Source organism: Vespula pensylvanica, chromosome 15 (genome assembly GCF_014466175.1).
Source record: "Vespula pensylvanica isolate Volc-1 chromosome 15, ASM1446617v1, whole genome shotgun sequence".
NCBI lineage: Eukaryota > Metazoa > Arthropoda > Insecta > Hymenoptera > Vespidae > Vespula > Vespula pensylvanica.
The window spans coordinates 3252483-3272214 of record NC_057699.1 but is presented as its reverse complement, the minus strand read 5'-3'; the positions used below and the strand labels follow the sequence as shown (position 1 = coordinate 3272214).

General features: G+C 30.1%; 4 protein-coding genes across 9 annotated transcripts; 1 reads left to right on the top strand and 3 right to left on the bottom strand.

Annotated features, from left to right (window-relative positions):
• Positions 1 to 1473: 1473 nt before the first annotated feature.
• LOC122634529 lies at positions 1474 to 8477 on the bottom strand. Of its 2 annotated transcripts, XM_043823552.1 has the most exons (5): positions 7036 to 8477; positions 3817 to 3969; positions 2611 to 2961; positions 2140 to 2344; positions 1474 to 2043 (listed from the first exon to the last, which is right to left on the bottom strand). In XM_043823552.1, exons 1-4 carry the CDS (start codon positions 7624 to 7626, stop codon positions 2180 to 2182), a joined length of 1260 nt encoding a protein of 419 aa, XP_043679487.1. In that variant the 5' UTR covers positions 7627 to 8477; the 3' UTR covers positions 1474 to 2043; positions 2140 to 2179. The 2 variants fall into 2 exon arrangements, with proteins under 2 accessions (XP_043679487.1, XP_043679486.1); XM_043823551.1 differs by having other exon boundaries at positions 1474 to 2344; positions 7036 to 8474.
• Positions 8478 to 10481: 2004 nt separating this feature from the next.
• Positions 10482 to 13062, bottom strand: LOC122634530. 3 transcript variants are annotated; one of them, XR_006328414.1, is made up of 4 exons: positions 12467 to 13061; positions 11974 to 12210; positions 11634 to 11701; positions 11301 to 11404 (listed from the first exon to the last, which is right to left on the bottom strand). XR_006328414.1 is itself a non-coding variant. In XM_043823554.1 (3 exons), exons 1-3 carry the CDS (start codon positions 12892 to 12894, stop codon positions 11248 to 11250), a joined length of 822 nt encoding a protein of 273 aa, XP_043679489.1. In that variant the 5' UTR covers positions 12895 to 13058; the 3' UTR covers positions 10482 to 11247. The 3 variants fall into 3 exon arrangements, 2 of the variants coding, with proteins under 2 accessions (XP_043679489.1, XP_043679490.1); XM_043823554.1 differs by lacking the exon at positions 11634 to 11701 and having other exon boundaries at positions 10482 to 11404; positions 12467 to 13058; XM_043823555.1 differs by lacking the exons at positions 11301 to 11404; positions 11634 to 11701 and having other exon boundaries at positions 12007 to 12154; positions 12467 to 13062.
• A 1226-nt stretch (positions 13063 to 14288) lies between these two features.
• On the top strand, positions 14289 to 19536 carry LOC122634500 (N-acetylneuraminate 9-O-acetyltransferase). Of its 3 annotated transcripts, none has more exons than XM_043823498.1 (12): positions 14289 to 14733; positions 14900 to 14996; positions 15065 to 15323; positions 15403 to 15660; positions 15733 to 15968; positions 16026 to 16247; positions 16367 to 16652; positions 16721 to 16960; positions 17072 to 17362; positions 17450 to 17668; positions 17755 to 17956; positions 19233 to 19536. In XM_043823498.1, the coding sequence occupies exons 1-11, from the start codon at positions 14619 to 14621 to the stop codon at positions 17878 to 17880; spliced, it is 2349 nt and encodes a 782-aa protein (XP_043679433.1). In that variant the 5' UTR covers positions 14289 to 14618; the 3' UTR covers positions 17881 to 17956; positions 19233 to 19536. The 3 variants fall into 3 exon arrangements, with proteins under 3 accessions (XP_043679433.1, XP_043679434.1, XP_043679432.1); XM_043823499.1 differs by having other exon boundaries at positions 14290 to 14733; positions 14904 to 14996; positions 16331 to 16652; XM_043823497.1 differs by having other exon boundaries at positions 14290 to 14733; positions 16331 to 16652.
• On the bottom strand, positions 17873 to 19584 carry LOC122634504 (mpv17-like protein 2). Its single transcript, XM_043823506.1, has 2 exons — positions 19438 to 19584; positions 17873 to 19364 (listed from the first exon to the last, which is right to left on the bottom strand). The coding sequence occupies exons 1-2, from the start codon at positions 19582 to 19584 to the stop codon at positions 18942 to 18944; spliced, it is 570 nt and encodes a 189-aa protein (XP_043679441.1). The 3' UTR covers positions 17873 to 18941.
• Positions 19585 to 19732: the final 148 nt, after the last annotated feature.

Genomic DNA, 19732 nt, shown 5'->3' with positions numbered 1-19732 from the left:
TCATCCCCTTCAAATAAAATACATATTCTTTCGGAATAATTTATATTTTCTTTATCACTAAAATAAAATATAACCGAGATATTCAGGCTTCCTGTTTTAGATTTATACCCGATATATGTATATTATTGTTAGAGTCTTGATACCGACGCTTCTTGTATCTTCAAAATGTATATTAATATATATATATATATATATATATATATATATATATATATATATATATATACACAGAAAGAAAACTTCTATAATTGGCTTCTTGCAGAAAGTTCTTTGTTGGAGATACGTTTGTTACTCGTTAATAAGAGAGCTTTGTCATATTAATTAATATTATTATTTCTCTTTATAACAAATATATATATTCATTTAAAAATATACATTATTATTATAACGCAAAAGGTACTCGATAAAGTTGAGAAAATAATTTTCACAAAGGAAAAAATTATAATTGTACAACAACGATATATATTTCTTAACATATGCATCTATGAGACATATGAGTTTTCAATTTAGAGATAAAGAATTAGAACGAATTCGTTTAGAGAAGAATTATCAGTAATAATCGAAGATATTAAATAATATGATAGACCTATGTGACAATCAATCTGTCTTTCAGATCTTTCTCAAGTTCTTTCGTTTAACTCCTTTCTTTTTTCTTTTTTTTTTTCGAGCATAAACGATCTATCAATGGATCATCCAATAAAATAAGATTACTTTGATTAAGGAATTTGCTAATAGTGATTATAAAGAAAGTCACAATAAAAAATCAAAAGCGCCAATTGTTGTATTATACCGTATATTGCATAAATATTAAATGTAGGCCAGGAGGGCAGTCATTCATTGTGGAACTAAGCACTTCCCATTGACTTGCCCGCCATCCTATTGTTCCGTCATTATATCGGTTAATTAATTATTATTAAGCCGTGACGTAGTAATTGCCGTGCAAGAGTAGAAATCGTATGTGAGTACAGGATACGACGGGAGAAGGGGTTAGGATCTATTTATAATGATCGTATGCAATCTATTACCACTGGTCTATTCAAGGTCTTCCATTTGGGGGTATTGGATAGGTTGCTCGTTATGAAAATTAATTGGAACAAAAGTCTTTTTTTTTCTCTGATATTCCAGGCTACGTTTAAACGAAGTATGGAAAATTTTTAATGATTTTTTTTTAAATCAAACGATTAGGATCCGATCTGATGAAGGAACTATTATTTAAATATATTCATTTAAATAATCTTTAAAGACGATCATCGATTTTTTTTTAAATATCAATGAAAAAATAAACAATGAGACGCAGTGATCTGTGTAAAGTTGAATTGAAAGTATTCGTGCTGACACGATTAACCCTCAATGATTGACTGTATTTGCTTTTATAATACTCACTTAAAAACGAGCAATCATTGGATAAATTTAAAGAGAACATTCGGCAGAGCCTTCCAACTTTTTAGAGGGTTAATATACGTAAACGTGTAATAATTTTGATGTGATTTATTTTCCAATTTATTCTATATTCATCGATATTTCAATACGAAATAATCGAGGAATGCATATTATTGTTTCGTCATTATAATTAACGTGCAAGAAAAAAATTCATTCAAATGACACGTTTCTTAATCGTGTTAATAATAACAATTTACAATGGAGTATTGTGCATTTGACAAACTTTACGACGAGTATTCATTCATACGAACATTTTATTATTAACGTCGTTCACAGCCGCTCGCATTTAATTTACAATGTTCACACTTTCCTTCTCCGTTCCCTTTTACTTTCTTACTTTCTTCTTGACGAGGTTAACGATTGTTTTATTTGCTATTAATACTTCTCTTTTTTTTTTTTACAAATCGTCCTCCTCTTTCATTCTCTATTTTCATTCCAATTTTCTTCACTTGGCTAGTTGGATTGATATTACGTAGACGTTATAAAAGAAAGCACTGAAAGCATTTTTCCTAGGCTTGTACATTTCTATTAAGCGTAAATCCAATACAACCTTATTTCCAATTTGGTTCATATTATCGATCCTTTTGATTCTGAACATGTCGCCTACGTAAAAATCAACATTGGCAAAGACGATATTTAAGGGTAGGAGAGATTTAAAAGAAGATCACGGTATTGCGGCTTTCACGAGTGAATATGTACCTTCTTCCCTACGAACGCATTCAATGGATTGGCAGTAATCTTATACGAGAGATTCGGGATTTCCTGGAATGATCGTAGTCGATGTACTATTCTGAAGTAGGGCTCCATTCTCAGCATCCTTGCCGGTTCCATCGGTACAAGAGGCGAAATCTTTGGACGCGCTCAAAAGGTTTCGCCTTCTGGCTTCCTTTTTCTCACGTTCGATCTGAAAATGTGTTTTAACGTGATTAAAATTATTTTGTAAGTTTTGAGAGAAAGAGAAAGAGAGAGAATTTGAAACAGATCTACAAAATATTTCCTAACAGATGATCCTGTTGCATAATACACGAAAAAGAATAAGTCGAAAGTAATAAAATAAAATTTGTTCATACGATTTAACTTCTTTTAGGAAATCATATTAAACGTCGACGTTTTCTTTTATTTTAAACACGTTAGAAAAAAAGAAAAGAAGAAAAAAGAATAAAAACCAACCTTGAAAAAGAGTCGAAGATAATGACAAGGAAAGATAACGCATTTGCCCTCTTCCTCCTCGGCGTCAATGTAAACACCACGAACGAGAATGGAGTTACTGCAATTGAGTAGTAGGAGAAAGACGAAGCAACCTACGGATGTTATCCAGCAAGAGAGTACTAAATTATTCGGCAGAAGCCATAGATCTAATAAGTTCCAAATACCGCGCCAAACATTGACGGTTCCTAGGAAACTAAGAAGGAGAAAGGCATCGGCTGCTATCAGACGAGCGAGACCTTCCAAACGAGCGCAGACGTAGCGCATCAAGGGTTGTAAGCTAAACGTTACGACTACTATTACGTAGCCGATTGCCTATGAATGAATCATTTATATATTATATGTATAAATAATTCTTTAAAACAAATTACAGATGAAAGATATATACATATCTATGCAAATTATAATGACTTTTCTATTTTGATGACACATCACAATGGCATTAAATAATTACTTTATTTTTTAGTTATCTATATTTTTTTTGTTTTTGTTTTTTAACAAAATTCCTACATTTACGCTAGATGCAATATCGTTAATACACAAAGTGGTTCGTCTCTAATACGATCATATTAAATATTTCGTTTGTCCTTATGCAGAAATAATTATATTTCAAGAAAAAATTGATAAGATTATTGCAAGAAAATTACACAATATGTCTCAACAAATTCTCTTAAGTTTACAATTAAATTTTTATATATTCTTTTAATAGTAAAAATTTGCTGAATCATATATATTACTGACTACCTGAGTAAAGAAAAAAAAAAAAAGGAAAAAGAATTGTATTGGCGATTATATTCTGCAAATCATGCAATTAATGCATATGTCCTATTTTTATATTATCTTAAGCAGGTCATTACTGAACAAAAAACCCAACAAACAAAAAAGATAAAACAGTAGATTATCATTGTTAAATACTTTGTAGATTAGATTAGACCGATCTATTGCCATATCCTTATCTACTTAAAAATATTATTATATATATTATAAACGAAAAGAGAAAAACAGACGAAACATGTTATGTTGCACCAGTGTATATTTTGATTAGAGCTAATCATTAACTTATCGATTTTTAGGTGGATTCTGATTTCTGCAATTTGTCTATATTTTTTATTATACACTATATATTTTATTACATATAAGTAAATTGATTATCTAATTGCCAATACTTACGAGAGAACCTAGAGCAGAGTATTCCCGATCTTCTGGAAGAAGATAGAGATCAAAGAGGATCCAGACTCCTCTCCAGACAAACACAACTAGTGTACCGACGACACCAACACTAAACGCACAATCAAGTAAGTACAACGACCAGCCCCTCGTATTCTGTAAGCATACAAAAATATGTTATATAATTTAATTATTTTATTATATAATATACTTGATTACTATATCTATTATATAATATATTTTAATTACTCAAACGTTAAAAATATATAATACGTAAATTAATAGATGAATTTTAGCTAATAAATATTTGCAAAAAGGAAGACACCTTTCCTTTTTTATATATTGTAGGATATAACTGATGACGAAATTTAATATGACCATTATGTGATATAAATGGTCAATGGATATTATTAGAAATAGAAAAGATTAATAGAAAAACTGTTAATATTTTAATTCAAATATTTCTAAATATAATAATTCGTCGCAACTTTGACACAATCCTTGACACTTAATTATATTTATATTGATCATTCGTTTTACAAAATACTTATTATTAATTTAATAAAATATTCATCAAATAAATAAAGACGGTTTTAAAACGTGAAAACAAATGATACGTTAGAGGAACAACACCCTGATTTGAGCATCATCTTTCTTTTTTTGTCGTTTTGAAAAATAAGTTTATTTCAAATTATGCATACGCCATGGAAGAAGATAAGCCATACATTTGGGATTCGACGATAAAAATATTACGATAAATGGAAAGAAAGAAAAAAAAAAAGAAAAGAAAAAAGAAGAAGCAGAGATAGAAGATCATTTTTGAACAGGTAATTCTGAATAGCTAAGCAAAGAAATACCTTTGCCGCTAGAAGTTCGTGAATTGTCTTCGACTTCGTATATGGTGGGTCGCCATGAAAACCATTCGAATCAAGCGGCAGAAGGTCGAAGCGGAGAAAACTGAAAAAAAAAGAAAAAAAGCAAGTCTTCGTGAGGAGATTTCTACAAAGCGATTTCTGACACGCGCTGCTCAAATCAGTTTGCGCCCGATCGATAAAGATGATATCGATACTATAGAGTTAGGTTACTATAGAGAAGAAGACATAGATAGAAATGAAAATTTGCAAAAGCGTACATTTGGCAAAACGAACTTGGAATTTTCTTTCAGAAAAAGGTAAAGTGATAACTGCGACATTCGAGAAAACAATAGAGCTATGTTAGATTACGAAGATGGAAGAATATATCGATCATTATCAATACTTTCAATGGAAATCATTGATCATTGCTGAATAATCGTCGCATACGATTAAAAAAAATATATGATATATACTAATAAATAATAATTTAATTAATATACTATATAAGATAATTAAAATTCTCCTGAAAATCAAGTCGAAGGAAGATAACGTTATTCGATAGGATGTTCGAGACGGTAGAACAATAATTCCGTAAACGTCGACTGTAACTCTCGATGAAACTTAACTGACGTTGATCTCCAATTTAGCCATTAGCCAAATTGAATCGACTCCTATCTTGAAAAGAGTGAAATACGACTTGCCCGTTCAAATGCCAGTTTCTTGGAGAAGCCTTCTAATCTTTCATTTCTAATTCTCTTTCGGAAGATAAATTTATTTCTGTTTCGTTTTATTAATGGAAGGGAGGGGGGAAAGAAAATGATAAAACATATTCGCAGACGGACTTATCGAACTATTTTTGAAACGATCGTGTTTCGATGTTAGAAACGAAAAGATGAAAGAACCATCGAAACCTATTAAATCCTTCCTATCGATGATAACAGAAATTTATACGAGTAGATAGCGTAAATGCATTTACTTATGCTTGAACGTTATGCCTCTGCCTGTATGGATCATAAGCGCAATACTGATCACGATCGGGGGAGATAGCCGGAAACTGTGCTTATGCGTGAACGATGTGGAACCTCAAGCGCTCGTAGGATATGCAAAAATTCAGCGTTCGCGACCATTTTCTCAATAGTCGAAGAATCTTCTATAATTTTCATCGGCCACCATCAAAGTGATCCCTATATATTACTTTAAATCCACACTTGTTATTTTTTATCACGTCGATACTTGCAATACGTTTGATTAATAATAAATAATATAACATTGTTTCAACTTGATCAATAATTTTATAGAAAAATGGAAAGAGAGAGAAAGAGAGTAAGAGAAAGAAAATAAATGAACAAGATTATTATGAATTATCGTATAAAAAATATTATAATAAATAAAATAAAATATTCATTACAAGTTTCTTTAGATTTCAGTTACGTGTCATCGAATAACCAAAAGTCCGCTCGTTGAACTCTTAAAAGGAATTGCTCATGGACAATGTTCATTGAGCAAACGGACTGTTTATAAGATTAATGGTATAAAAGAGATATAATATGACTCGTGTGCACTTTATCACACGAATTAAGATGATAATTTGTTTAATCATTGCGATCAAATAGGGAACAATGTGTGTTCTACGTAACAATATATATGTATACGTAACTTATTTCGTTTTATCACTTAGATAGAACGTCTACATGTTTGTAATTTATTAACACCGTCGAGAAGAAATTGATAACTTTAATATAATAATAATCCTCGATTCGTCGTAGAACTGTCAATTTCAGCGGAAAGTATTTTGTCATATTCTTATCGGCACGTGTCACGTTGTACCGCGTTAAGCAAATCGCCCCTTGACGGGAGAGGGCTCGGTTTAATCTCATCCGCTTTATTTTTTATTCGAAGATCGAACGTCAATCTAAAGTTAGAAGAATGATCGATTGACGATCAATCTTAACAACGACTTAACTTTAAATATATTTATGCTTTGCGCAAATCGAAAACAAGCCGAACGATTCGTCTGTCGAATCAAATGATAAAATAAGATGAATGGGTTGAAGAAAGAAGTATCGAGAGAATAAAAATTAATGAATAAGAAACCTCGCGACCAAATATCGGGTCACAAAAAAAATTCAATCATTTGTAAGAAATTTTCAGAAAATTCTCGCGAGAATGTTCTTTCGATTTTCCAATAATACCGTAGTAAATGAAGCGTAGTATCTTTAAAATAATATACACTGTACTCCGATTTTACCGAGTTTATAATAAATTGTCTAAACATCAAGGCCGCGGTACCGTCGCAAACATATATTTATCGGAATAATAATAATAAATAAATATAAAAGGAATAATAATAATAAAAAAGAAAACTTACATTTACGCGAAACATAGTCTGCACTTCAAAGTATCCAGGACAGGAATCGAGGCTAAGGGAAAAGGGCGGCGCGGAAACGTTTCTGATAGCACGCATAATCGCGAGGGCCAAAAGACTGACCGCAGTGGTTGCGAAAACGGTGCTAGGTATCAGTTCAGTGTAAAGATCGAGGGCTTGCCAGGCGCCACGCCATGCATTCACGCAACAAAAGCCAAAAACAGCTGTGTAGAATCTTGATCCCGCGTAATAGGACAATCTATGCTTGTCCGGATGTAAAAGATCGTTTAAACGATGTTGAGTAATGCTAAAGACGAAGAGTCCAATAAATCCTATTGCTACTGAGACGAAACTACTGAAGACTGGATCGTCTCTGTAGAGATAAGCGTCGCTAAGACCCCATGTACCTCTCCAATAACCAACCACAGCTGGTGCAGCTACTATCGCCGAAAATATTGTATCCAAGATCGTTAGGATCATATAATGAAGCCGATTCGACGATTGACTGTCCAATCCTCCCGTCATACCAACACCAGCACGTAATTCGACCATCCTTATCCAATCTTGATCGAGTCTAGTCGCGCTGTTTGTCATCGTGCATGATTTGTTCTTTTACTCTCTCGTCTCTCATTAAACAACGAAGAGAATCCTCTTTCTCGTAATTACATCCAATCGACGATCGCGCATTATTCGTCGAAATGATTAATTCTTCTTTATTATCCACTCATTCGTTAAAATTGTCCCTATGAGATTATCACGTTTATCGTGTCTCCTCTTTTCTTTCTTCTTCCAACCTTTTTTCCTCTATACAATCGACGATCCCAAAATCATCTCAATCGTTTTTCCGAATAGATCTTGCCGTGATTATACGCCAATGTATCACGCGATTCCCATCGATAATAATACAAATGATTCTTGCATCGTGTCCTCTAAACATCTTCACTCGATATCACCGTCTAATAGAGATCACTTCAATATCATCCCACCTATGACACCTCTAATTTTTCTCTCTCATCCCTTACTTTTATAACCCCTTTCTTCTACAAATCCTACGAGAGAATTCGTAGAAAGTCTTGAAAGGAAATCCGCAAAGTATTAGACTTGGATCGTCGTCTTTGAAAATTGGGTGGGTGGCGGTGAGTGGGCGAGGGAGGAGGGAGGAAATGTGAGGTAGAGAGAGAGAGAGAGAGAGTGACAGAAGAAAAAAAGAAAACTACGAACGTTTCCACATATACCAACTTCGATCCCGAGTGTTTAAGTATTCAAGAGAAATTATGGTAGCACCAAAGACTATGACGACGATCGGCCGATCGACAGGTCGGAAAGCGGGTGAGTACTGACTTCTGTTTAGCCACCGCTATCTTTTATCAACCGTCGACTACCAACACTCTCACATTATCGTAAACGACACTCTCGTGTGGACTACGACACGGAGAATAGTATAGTCCTCTCCTCTCCATCAAGTTTACCATCGAGGCACACCGACACCCCCCACTCGTGTATCTGTAATAATCGTTCCATCTACGATACACTATCACGAATTAGATCATTGGATGGATACGCCTGTTCCCAAAACGATGATGTTCAACGTTTTCGATCTCAGTTCAAAGAACGCTATTGCGTTTTCGCACTTAAGAACGTTGAATATAGCACTCTAGCAACTAGCCTGTATCTACGTGTCTAACATCCTTCGTCGTACAAAGGGTTGCATAACATACGGGGCAGATATGTCTATAAAAAAAATATATACACGTATTTTTTTCTATAGAAATATTCCTTTTGTAAATTTCGTAAAATTATACTAGTTATCAAATTCGTAATAAATATAATATATTGCATATATATAATATAATATAAGATATAATAATAATTATACACACTTTTCATATATCCCATTATCGTTTGCGGAAATATACGTAAATCACTGCTATATTAATTCGTTTATAATATCTTCGATTAAAGTTGTATTTAATTATCTGATAAAGTAATCATATAACATCTGCGCAGTAAATGTTATCCATTTAATAATAAATTTATTATTATCGAGTGCTCTTAGAGAATATTCAAATTTTAATAAAAATTATAATGTAAAATTTTTGTCAGATATATAGGATATTCCGAAATAAGTGGAAATTATAGATGATTCCATATATAGTTAAATGATAAAGAAAAAGTATACTAGACTTTGTTTTCGAGTTAAAGTGAATTTTTTGCCCCAACAATTTTTTCGTTAGATATATGAAACTGAATCAAATAAGCAAGTACAAAGAAGTTTCAACATCTGGACATATGGAGAGAACGAAATAGTCATTGATAGTTTGCAAGCTTGTATTCACATGCGAGATGGTTATTTCTTTGAAGATCTGTTATGAAAGTAAGAAAATAGCAGATTAGAGTTCTATTGAAAATTAAATACCATAATATACATATATATGTTTATTTGAACTCAGTTTTCTATTTTTTTTTAAGTGCTGATGTCATCCCTAAAATATTTCTGGTTTATCCTGACACTTAACTTGCGATATTCTTGAAATGAACTTATTGTGATATTTAAGATAAAGCTTTTTTTAAACAGAATATAAGCAAAATCGAATTGAGATAAAGAAAGATTGAGAGGGAGCAATCGAGCGAATGGAAAAATTTGAAAAATCAAGTGACCAACTTGACAAAACCACGCGTGAGCCACCTTGAAGCTTCATCTTTTTTAACTAGAATTTCCTGTCGAACAAATTCCACGGGCTTTTGTCACGTCGAAGTTGTCGCTAATCGTCAGGGCTTTTTGTCTGCCAATCAAGCTTCGATTACCACAATCTTCTCACCTTGGCTCGTCACTTTTTGACGAGCCGGCATGGTACGGTCATTTTAGGCTGGACATGCGACACCCGACTGACAAAATTTGATTGATGCTATAACTGTTGGTTGAATAATAACAAGCTTTGACTTTATCGAAACGCCTAGTCTCTCACCGTAGTTAATTGGCAATTGTTTATCTATTATTTTTAAAAGGACAAAACAATTTGCGCGGATCACTCGAGATTGTTGCGCGAATATGAAAGAAAAAAAAAGAAAAAAGCAAACTTGACGTTAATCGTTTCGAACAGAAAAATATTTTGATCCGATGGTTTATTCGAACGTTAGTTCTAATATTTAATATACACTGGCATATAACTTTATTGCACATTATTCAATTTGTCTTAATCTAGACTGGAGAAGAAACGAAAGTGTGTCATGACAAACGTTCGTGAAATCACATCTCTCGTAGGATGTACATACTTTTGTTATACATTACACGTATATTGTGTATATATATATGATTTGTCCGATCGAACGAAGTTTCTCTAAGCGATACCAAAAAAAAAGCTGTAAAAATCATAATTTTCACGTAATTAGGATATAAAAAAAAGAATTATAGTATCCTTCAAAAAAAAAAAAAAATAAAGGAAAGAAACTATACATTGATCTTCGTCTTCATAACGCGAAAAGATTATGAGTATAAAAGAAAAAAAATAAATGTTTACGCGTATACATCGTAGCTGATTCAGAACGTGTGCAAAATTTTTCTCGATAAACTTTTTTATAATTTCAATCAATTGCGAAATATTTGCTCTTATATCTATATACGGATACATCCGTACAGGGGAAATACTCCGCACATGTTCTTTAGAAATATACTTCACAATACACTTCATAACGTTCGTTATGACGAAACTTAATATATATAATCAATTAAATCTACAAAAGTGCAAATAAAGTAATGGACGATCAATATAGTCTTTTTTCCAAGAAGAATTACACGTTCATCATCATTTATCGCGGTACTTTTTTTTCAAAAATACATCTTCTCCCGTCTTATCGCGCAATTGTCTATATTGTACATTGGTATCATATCATCGTATCAGAAAGGAATCTCCATTCATATCGAGGACTGATTAAGACTATACAGGGGGGAAAAAAAAGAAGAAAGAAGAAAAAAAGAAAAAAAAAAGGAAAAGAGGAAACGAGGAAAGATCGTTTAGATTACAACATTTTTTTATAGAATAATCTGAGTACCAACGACTGACTCATTTTAATTCTATAAATGTATTGCATCGTATATGTCATAATACTTCGTCAAATTTTTATAGTTATATTAGATCTAATTTTGATTTAACGATTTAACGCGCAATGCATTTCGTAATATCTATGTTAGGTTCAACATTAATTGGTACATATATACTAATTTTTTCTACTCACTCGCTTGAATAAAGTCGGAAATAAAAAGAGACGATTATAGTCGTCGATATTTATGTAAAACGGCGGTGCTAATAGATTTCGTATACAGCGAAGCCCTGCCAGGACGCTTATAAATGTCGTCGTTAAACTTGCGTTTATCCTGTAACATAAAAAACAAAGAAAAAACGATAAAAAATCTTGTGTATTTATATTAAAAAATAGATGTTATAATATTAATCAAAATTACTGGAATAATTAATGACAAATTAATAACAAAGGCGATTATTTTATTCCATCAAGTTAAGTGAAAATAATTTTTTTTTGTTCAATACTTTTTTTTAGTAGTTTATAAGGTTTATCATATTTTCATATTTCTTGCTAAAATATACCTCACGTTTTATTGTTTCCTGTTTAATGTTAAATTTCTTCGTAAGGTATCATTTCGTTGACAAATATTCTGCAATGTTCTCATTGATAATAAAACTGTTATATAACTTATACCTATCTTGTATTCTCAAGTATGCATCTATCTGTATGTGTCTATGTACGTACAATATATATTGCAGGTGGTTATTGCATAACTATACTATAATATGAGTAATAACATTGTTATGCTTATTTATTTTGCTTATTCTATTTATTCTTACATCTTTTCAATTACAAGATATTATAGAGAAAAATAAAATATGCCAATTTTCTATATGAAAACGATAATAATAATAAACTTACCATAATTTATGTATATGCAAATATTCGTCGAGTATGATCCAGCTATATCTCCAATGTATTATGCACATTATTCCAAATACGAAAGTATAAATGATCTTAAATATTTGACATAGTATTTGATTTAACAAACTATTCTTTTTTATCTTGTTATTCACATAATTATGAAGCTGATATTTCATCACTGCAAACATCATGTGAAACAGTATGCCAAATGTGAAACATAGCCAAAACGGAAACCTTTCGATATAAACAAATGTTGATTTATATTCAAATTGATCATTAAAATAAAAGTTATTTGACAATACAAAATTACACATGTTTATTAGAATATTTTTATATATTGCACACGACTACTTTAAATCAAAATTTGTTATTCTCTTTTTTTTATTAAATTTTTTTATTGAATTATCTTTAAATAAAAAAAAATTTATTTAAATAAAACGAATAGAACAGAATTTTGTTAAACCTACTAATTTGTGATTTCCATTCTTACATCTCTTGATGAAAATCCATTAGCCCCCATACACCTCTCCAAAAACCGATTACAGATGGTCCGATTGTAATCGTGCAAATCGTTACATCGATTAATGTCAAAGTATAATTCTTCTGTGAAAACAATTGTGTCTCTTGCTTTTCATCTATTGTTTCTTTTCTTAAGTGATCTTCGAAACGATCGTTTAAATCATCGTTCAATATCATTTCATTTTGTGCTTCATTATCACTGCTACTTGTAACTCGATGCAAGTGTTCATTTTCATTATTTTTACTTGTTGTTTTAAAATTCAATAATACCGTATTATCAATCTTATCTGATAATTTTAAAGTCAAAGAATTCCGAGATGAAGACTTTTCGGCATTGCGATTATCCGTAAATTCACTCTCTTTAGATGTATGTACGATATTAAAATTATTCAATGACATTTTAATTTTTTCTCCTCAATCATTAGTATATTTTAAAGAAACGATCTTCTCTCACGATGTCTTTTCTTGTACTGACTCGAAAAAGGTTTAAAAACTATGCACTTTTTATTATCACTTCTTACCGTATCGATAATTATCACCATTTCAAGAAAAAAGCTTATTTCTATTTTTATGTATACAATTTTTGCCTCCTGAAAGAGAAAAAAAAACGATAACTTTTAAAGCTAGAAATATCACATTTATTATTTTCCAATTATGATTATTAAAAAAATACAGTCTTTATTAATAATAGAGCTGCTGATAAAATTATTCAATTTAAAATTACAATATATATATATATATATATTGATATATATATATATACATATCAATAAATATATATTAATTATATGTATATTTTATTAATTTTGAATAATTATATATATAATTAATTAATATATTTTAATGTTTCAAATAACAAGTATAGTTGCAAAAATGAATTACATATAAAAAAAAATAAATAATACGTAGATATAATGGCTATCTTTTTTTAATTATCGCAGTTTGATAATTTACAGTGTCCCGCCATATTGATTTTATCTGGTAGATATATTAATTGTATTTATCATTTATTTGTATTATTTTTATAGATTTATCGCAAACGCAGAAATAATACAGTAACTTCCGCATAGCGATAAAACTGTAGATATATCAACTTTGAGATTTAATTATTTAACGATAAATCATTGATCTACTATTTAACGATAAATCATTGGTCTAAAAAACATTTTAAACAAAATCTTTCAAATGATTCGTATATATTTTCAATGATTTTTAAATGTTCATACTTAATTTTGTAAATACACCAAACTGAAAATATATTACATGTTATTATCTTTCATCATTTACATTTTTACACATTTTAATTTTAAATTGATGCTAAAAATGGCATCAAACCAGAACTAAACGATACCAAGATTTTTTTGACTTCGTCGTTTTTGTCTTGGAATGACGCGCCATCTAGTGTACAAAAAAATATATACACTTTCATAAAAACATACCATAATATCTTAATTTGACCTAAAAATGTTACTATTTAAAGATTTAATAAATTTTTGGACTGAGACCGATTTCTTTTAATGGAAATCTTTATATTACTCGTTATTACACAAATGCAATATTCAATCATACTTTGCTAAAAAAAAAAATGTGAATATGATATATCATTATCTGCTTTTTCTAGAGTTTTATTATTCAACAATAAAATATTTAGTTATAAATTCTATTTTTGATTTTATTTTATTTAGTTATAAAAAATATTTGATTACAGAAATAGATTTTATGTCACTTTATATATATACATCTATTTATCAATGAAGCTATTATCGTACATTGTAAATGAAGCTTAAGGAATCTAAGCGCGACATCAGACAATACGAAAAAAAAATCTAATCGGTAGTACTATGACGTGATGACATTTGAAAGTTTGGTTGATCATTAAATTGTCATTGAACACTGTTGATCGTTCAATAATATTCATATTATTTCAATTTTAAATTGCTTTTTATTGTATTAAACTAATTCACATCCTAATGCATTACACTTGAAGATAGTTATAACTCGACATTGATATGACAGTGACAACATTCATTATGTATTAAATTATTAAATTCAATGCAATGTTTAAGTTAATGTTTTTGTTATAATCATAAAATGCATCCAAGTGATTAAGAAAGAAATTATACATGACTTCTGCGGAATATTTTATCAGTTTGATAACAGTGGCAAGTGCAAAAAAATTAGCTACAGCACTTGTCGTTTGTTTTATACTCTACCATGGCGTTATGCATCTTATTTATGGTAACAATTTTATTCACTTTATTATTCTATTTTAAAGATATATGTTTGAAAGATACATATTTTTTAAAAAAATATATCAGAGATATAGTCATTAACAATTTCATTATTTTATATTTTTTTATGGATATGCTTTTAAAAATAGAGATTGTATTTTTCTGTGTTCAAGGTAGCGATTCTTGTAAATGGTTATTAACAGAAGGGAGATATAAAGGAGACAAAGAATGGCAACCTTACGGTTGTATGATGCATCATTATACACAAACGTAAGGATGTAATATCTATTATTATTTTATATTTCTCTTATATTAATGAAAATATATAATTTGTTTAGAGATAGTAGGAGATGCATGAGATATTTGGCTTTTATGGGTCATCACAATCATTTTGTATTTACCGGTGATGCTAGAATAAGACAAATTTACAAATCTTTTGTATCACAATTCGTAGTCGATGGAAAAGCATCAGATCTCACTGAATTGCCAGAAAATTCAGATTTAAGTTTTAATGATGCACAATTGAAATTACATATGCAGTTCCTATGGAGACCCAAATTGGATAACACTATGATAGAAGACTTTAGGCATTGGATGGTATAACGAGTATATATTATAAATGTTCATGATGAAAAATATTTAAATAGTATCATATACTTATCGTATGCTCTTACAGAATGGTGAAACGCCTAGTTTAATTATTGCAGGCTGTGCAGCTGCTGATATTCTTGCAAATAATATTAGTGAAACGCAATTATATTCGGATTATAGTATGGGTCTTGTAAGATTAGTACAGCCAGCAGATATTTTAGCTAAGAAAGATTCACAAGTATTGTGGGTGATGCAAGATCCTGTAGTGAAAGAAAGATTGCCAGCTCAATTATCAGTGATAGACAATACACAAATTAATGTGTGTAATAAGGCAGCTATAGAAGTAAGAGAGTGAAAATAAGAAATATAATATTAAATATTTTACCATGCTGACAATAAATTATATATTTTGTAGATTTTATCTCATAGTAGTGTACGTATATGGGAGAGTAGTAGACTTGTTGGGGCAGGTGTATTGGAACAAAGTCCAGATGGATACTTAGCTAGTCCATTATCATTACGTCATAAAGTTCAAATATTACTGAATACGTATTGTAACAATCATATGAATTTTGATGATGGCAGTTGTTGTAGCTATCCAGAATCAGCTACAACTTTGCAATTATTAACTTTATCTATTTTAGCACTATGGTAAGTACCAATATTTTTATCATATTTCTACAGTGGATAACTGAGAATCTGTTATAGTATAATAATTGGTGGGAGTGTTTGGTTGTATAGAAGATTCTGCCAACATCGATCAGAAGTTTCATACCTTAGTGTAGATACAGAGGAAACCAAAGATACGGAACAAACAGAATCTTCTGAAGTTGTACAAATAGAGCAACCTCAAGTGCAAGACTTTTATAGCTTAAGCACATCTTTGGCTATTTTATCTACTATATTAGCATACTTTTATTTGTGTGACAGGTATATTTATAATTATATAATGGATTTATCCAGACTTAATTTTAAAACTGTCCTTTTTGTTTTCTTTTTTATATTATATTCAGAACAAATTTCTTCATGAAGGAGAATAAATATTACAGTGAATTTAGCTTCTGGCTCCCTCTTGGATATATCTTAGCTCTTGGATTATTTTTTACTGAGCACTGTGAAAGGGGACCAAATGCATTAAATAGGGAACAGACAGATGAATGGAGAGGTCTAATGCAAGCAGTAGTGCTTATATATCATGTTACTGGTGCCAAAAACGTTTTACCGATTTATATGTACTTAAGATTAATTAATTCTGCATATTTATTTCTTTCTGGATATGGACACTTTTGCTATTTTTGGCAAACAGGTGATGTTTCTCTCATCAGATTTGCCAAGGTAAAGAAATACTTTTAATTATACTCTGCATTATAACATACAAATTTTTAACACTAATTATTTTTTAGGTCATGTTCAGATATAATTTATTAACCGTAACATTATGTCTATGTATGAACAGACCTTATCAATTTTATCATTTTGTACCATTGGTTTCATTTTGGTTTTTGGTTATTTATTTTTTGGCATGGTTACCTCCTAGAGTATATTCTGGAAGTTTGGTTGAATATGGTCCAAGAACATTACTTTATCTTGCCTTAAAATTATTGGGTTTGGTATCAATAATTACCGTATTATATATGTCAGAGGTAAGAATACTTTTTACTTAAAAAATTTTATATGATTAATTTAAATTTAATTATACAATACATTGTTAAAGAAGTACTTCTTTTATGTAATTATTATTTCTGTAATTTCAGGTGTTTTTTGAGAAAGTATTTGTTACACGACCTTGGAAAGCATTATTCGTTACAACTGACGATGATATACGAGAATGGTGGTCGAGATGGCGAGTCGATAGATATAGCGTTGTATGGGGTGTTACATTTGGTGCTGCTCTTGTAGCTTTACAAAGGATAGATCATATACCAGGAACAGCATTATCTTCAGTATTGGCACTGATTTCTTTAGTAGCTTACACTACTTTTACAATATTATGCTATTCGGTATCCGAGTGCGAAGAAATACATTCTTATGTGGCCTTTATACCTGTAATATTACATATGCTTTAAATTTGTTTAATTTTAATCTTATCTATGATTTATATATATTTATATACATATTAATTTTATTTATAGATCGTAGGCTATATTGTACTTCGAAATGCTTCACTAGCACTACGTGGAAAACATTCCGTCCTACTAGCTGGATTGGGTAGGATTAGCTTGGAAACATTAGTTGGTCAAGGTCACATATGGTTAGCTGCAGATTCACATGGTGTATTAGTACTACTACCTAGGTTTCCAGTATTAAATCTTTTAATTACTTCATTTATCTTCATTTGTGCAAGCCATGAAGCAAGTAGTACTTCCTTTCAATTTTCTACAATAGTATTCCTACATGTATTACAGAATTTATTATATTTTCTTTTTTCTATTGACAGATACATAGATTGACAATTATGTTGGTACCATATGCAGTACCAAATGACTGGAGATTGGTAGCTCGGAACTTATTATTATTTATTGCTGTATTAGTACCTATTGGAATACACGATGGAATGTTCTGAATGCAATACATTTTATTTTCCATGAACATTTCGAATTATTCAGTATCTGAGTACAAATTCGAATCTTACACGATGGGTAATACACAGTTAATTTATCATATTTATTAATATTACATTATAATATGATGGACTATGTAAAACATTTCAACTGCTATATTTTAAGAAAAAAAGAAAAAAAAAACAGGAATTTGGGAGAAACAAATTATTTAATTTATTCACACTTTTATTTACGTGTATTTTTCACACATATTGACTTTTTTATATGGTTCCTTTTATCTTTTATGTAATTCGAGTTTTTATTACTATATATTGTATTATTTAATTATCGAGGTTGTTAAAGTATCCTTAAATAAGTGTCGAATAAGATAAAGACAATCATTAAATTATAATAAATAAGAAAAAACATATGAGAACTCATCATTTTTTGTCTAGAGAATCTGATCAGGATTAAAGAATTTTTATTGTGAAGACAAACTCGAAGATTTCGTGGGTGGTTTTTTTTCTCTTTTCTTTTTTTTATGCCTATATTTTAATTTTGATATGGAAGAAAAAATTAAAGAAATTTTTTTTTAATAATGATACATGAAATAGTATTGAACAAGTATAACCGTTCATTGTGATGTAAAGATGTATGCATTCCATCTTTTTTGGATGACTTGTGAATTATCACATTATAGTATTGCAATTAAAAATTATAATATTCCATTTAAAAATACAAACAAACTTTTAGATATTGTTTATAAAAGATAAAAAAATAAATGATCTTTTTACACTTATCAAATTGTATACCTAAAAGTTATAAAAACATGTTCTCATAATATGTTTACTCTTGTTAATTATGATTTATAGATACTACTTCAGATGACACTTACTTAGAAAATCTTATACATCAATTTCAGATAAGATAATACAATACTAGTCCTATTGGCAGGAAAACTCATTATATAACAATGTCATTTCAGTAGATACATTTCTAACTAGAACATTTTTTTTAATATTTCTTTGCTTCGGTATTGCTATGTGTTAAACAATTATTAAAATTATTTATAAATACAATTATGTTAACATTTTATGTTATCTTTGTCATGTTTTACATGACTTGTATAAACGTCATAGCCAAGAGATATAGTATTATCATATAAAACTCTGTATTTAGTTGGAAGAAAATAGAAGTTAATGATCTGTGCTGGTGGCCATATTACCCATTCTGCTAAGTACAATCTATGTGCCTTATTTACTATCTCAGTTTTTAATTCTGACAAATTACTTCTTTCCAATAATGCTAATGTTAAGAAAAACATGCTTATACAAAGTGGTGAACAGACAAACTGATCAATAATTACTTTTTTCAGTACAATTTTACTAGTGCGTCCAGATAACTTGGAATCCAAGTATCTGTACCAGTAATGGCAAAGTATACCAATGGACATGCCACTCACGGCCATATTTCTTGTTCTGCTTGGACTCCATTTTTCCCATTCACCCTAAAAGTAAAGTATAAGCTTTGTGTGAAATAAAACTTAAAATTATTAAATGGTTGTATCAAATGTAGTAAACCTTGATTATTTCATAGTGTTGTTCTATGATATCTCCTACAGCTGAAAGAGAAATTGATATGGCTACATTGGTGTATAATAAATTTTTTGATGAAAATAATTGCTCTTTTATAGCGTTTACTTTATAGAACCATCTGGCTCCTCTCATTGTTTAATTTCTGGAATCATTGAATCTTTAAATATTCAAGATTCATGCAAAATGGATTTGTAATAGTTCTTATATCTGTACATACCATTTTTCAATAGGAAACATAGAATCTCATTGTGAATATAGGATTTGATATAAGAATAAATCA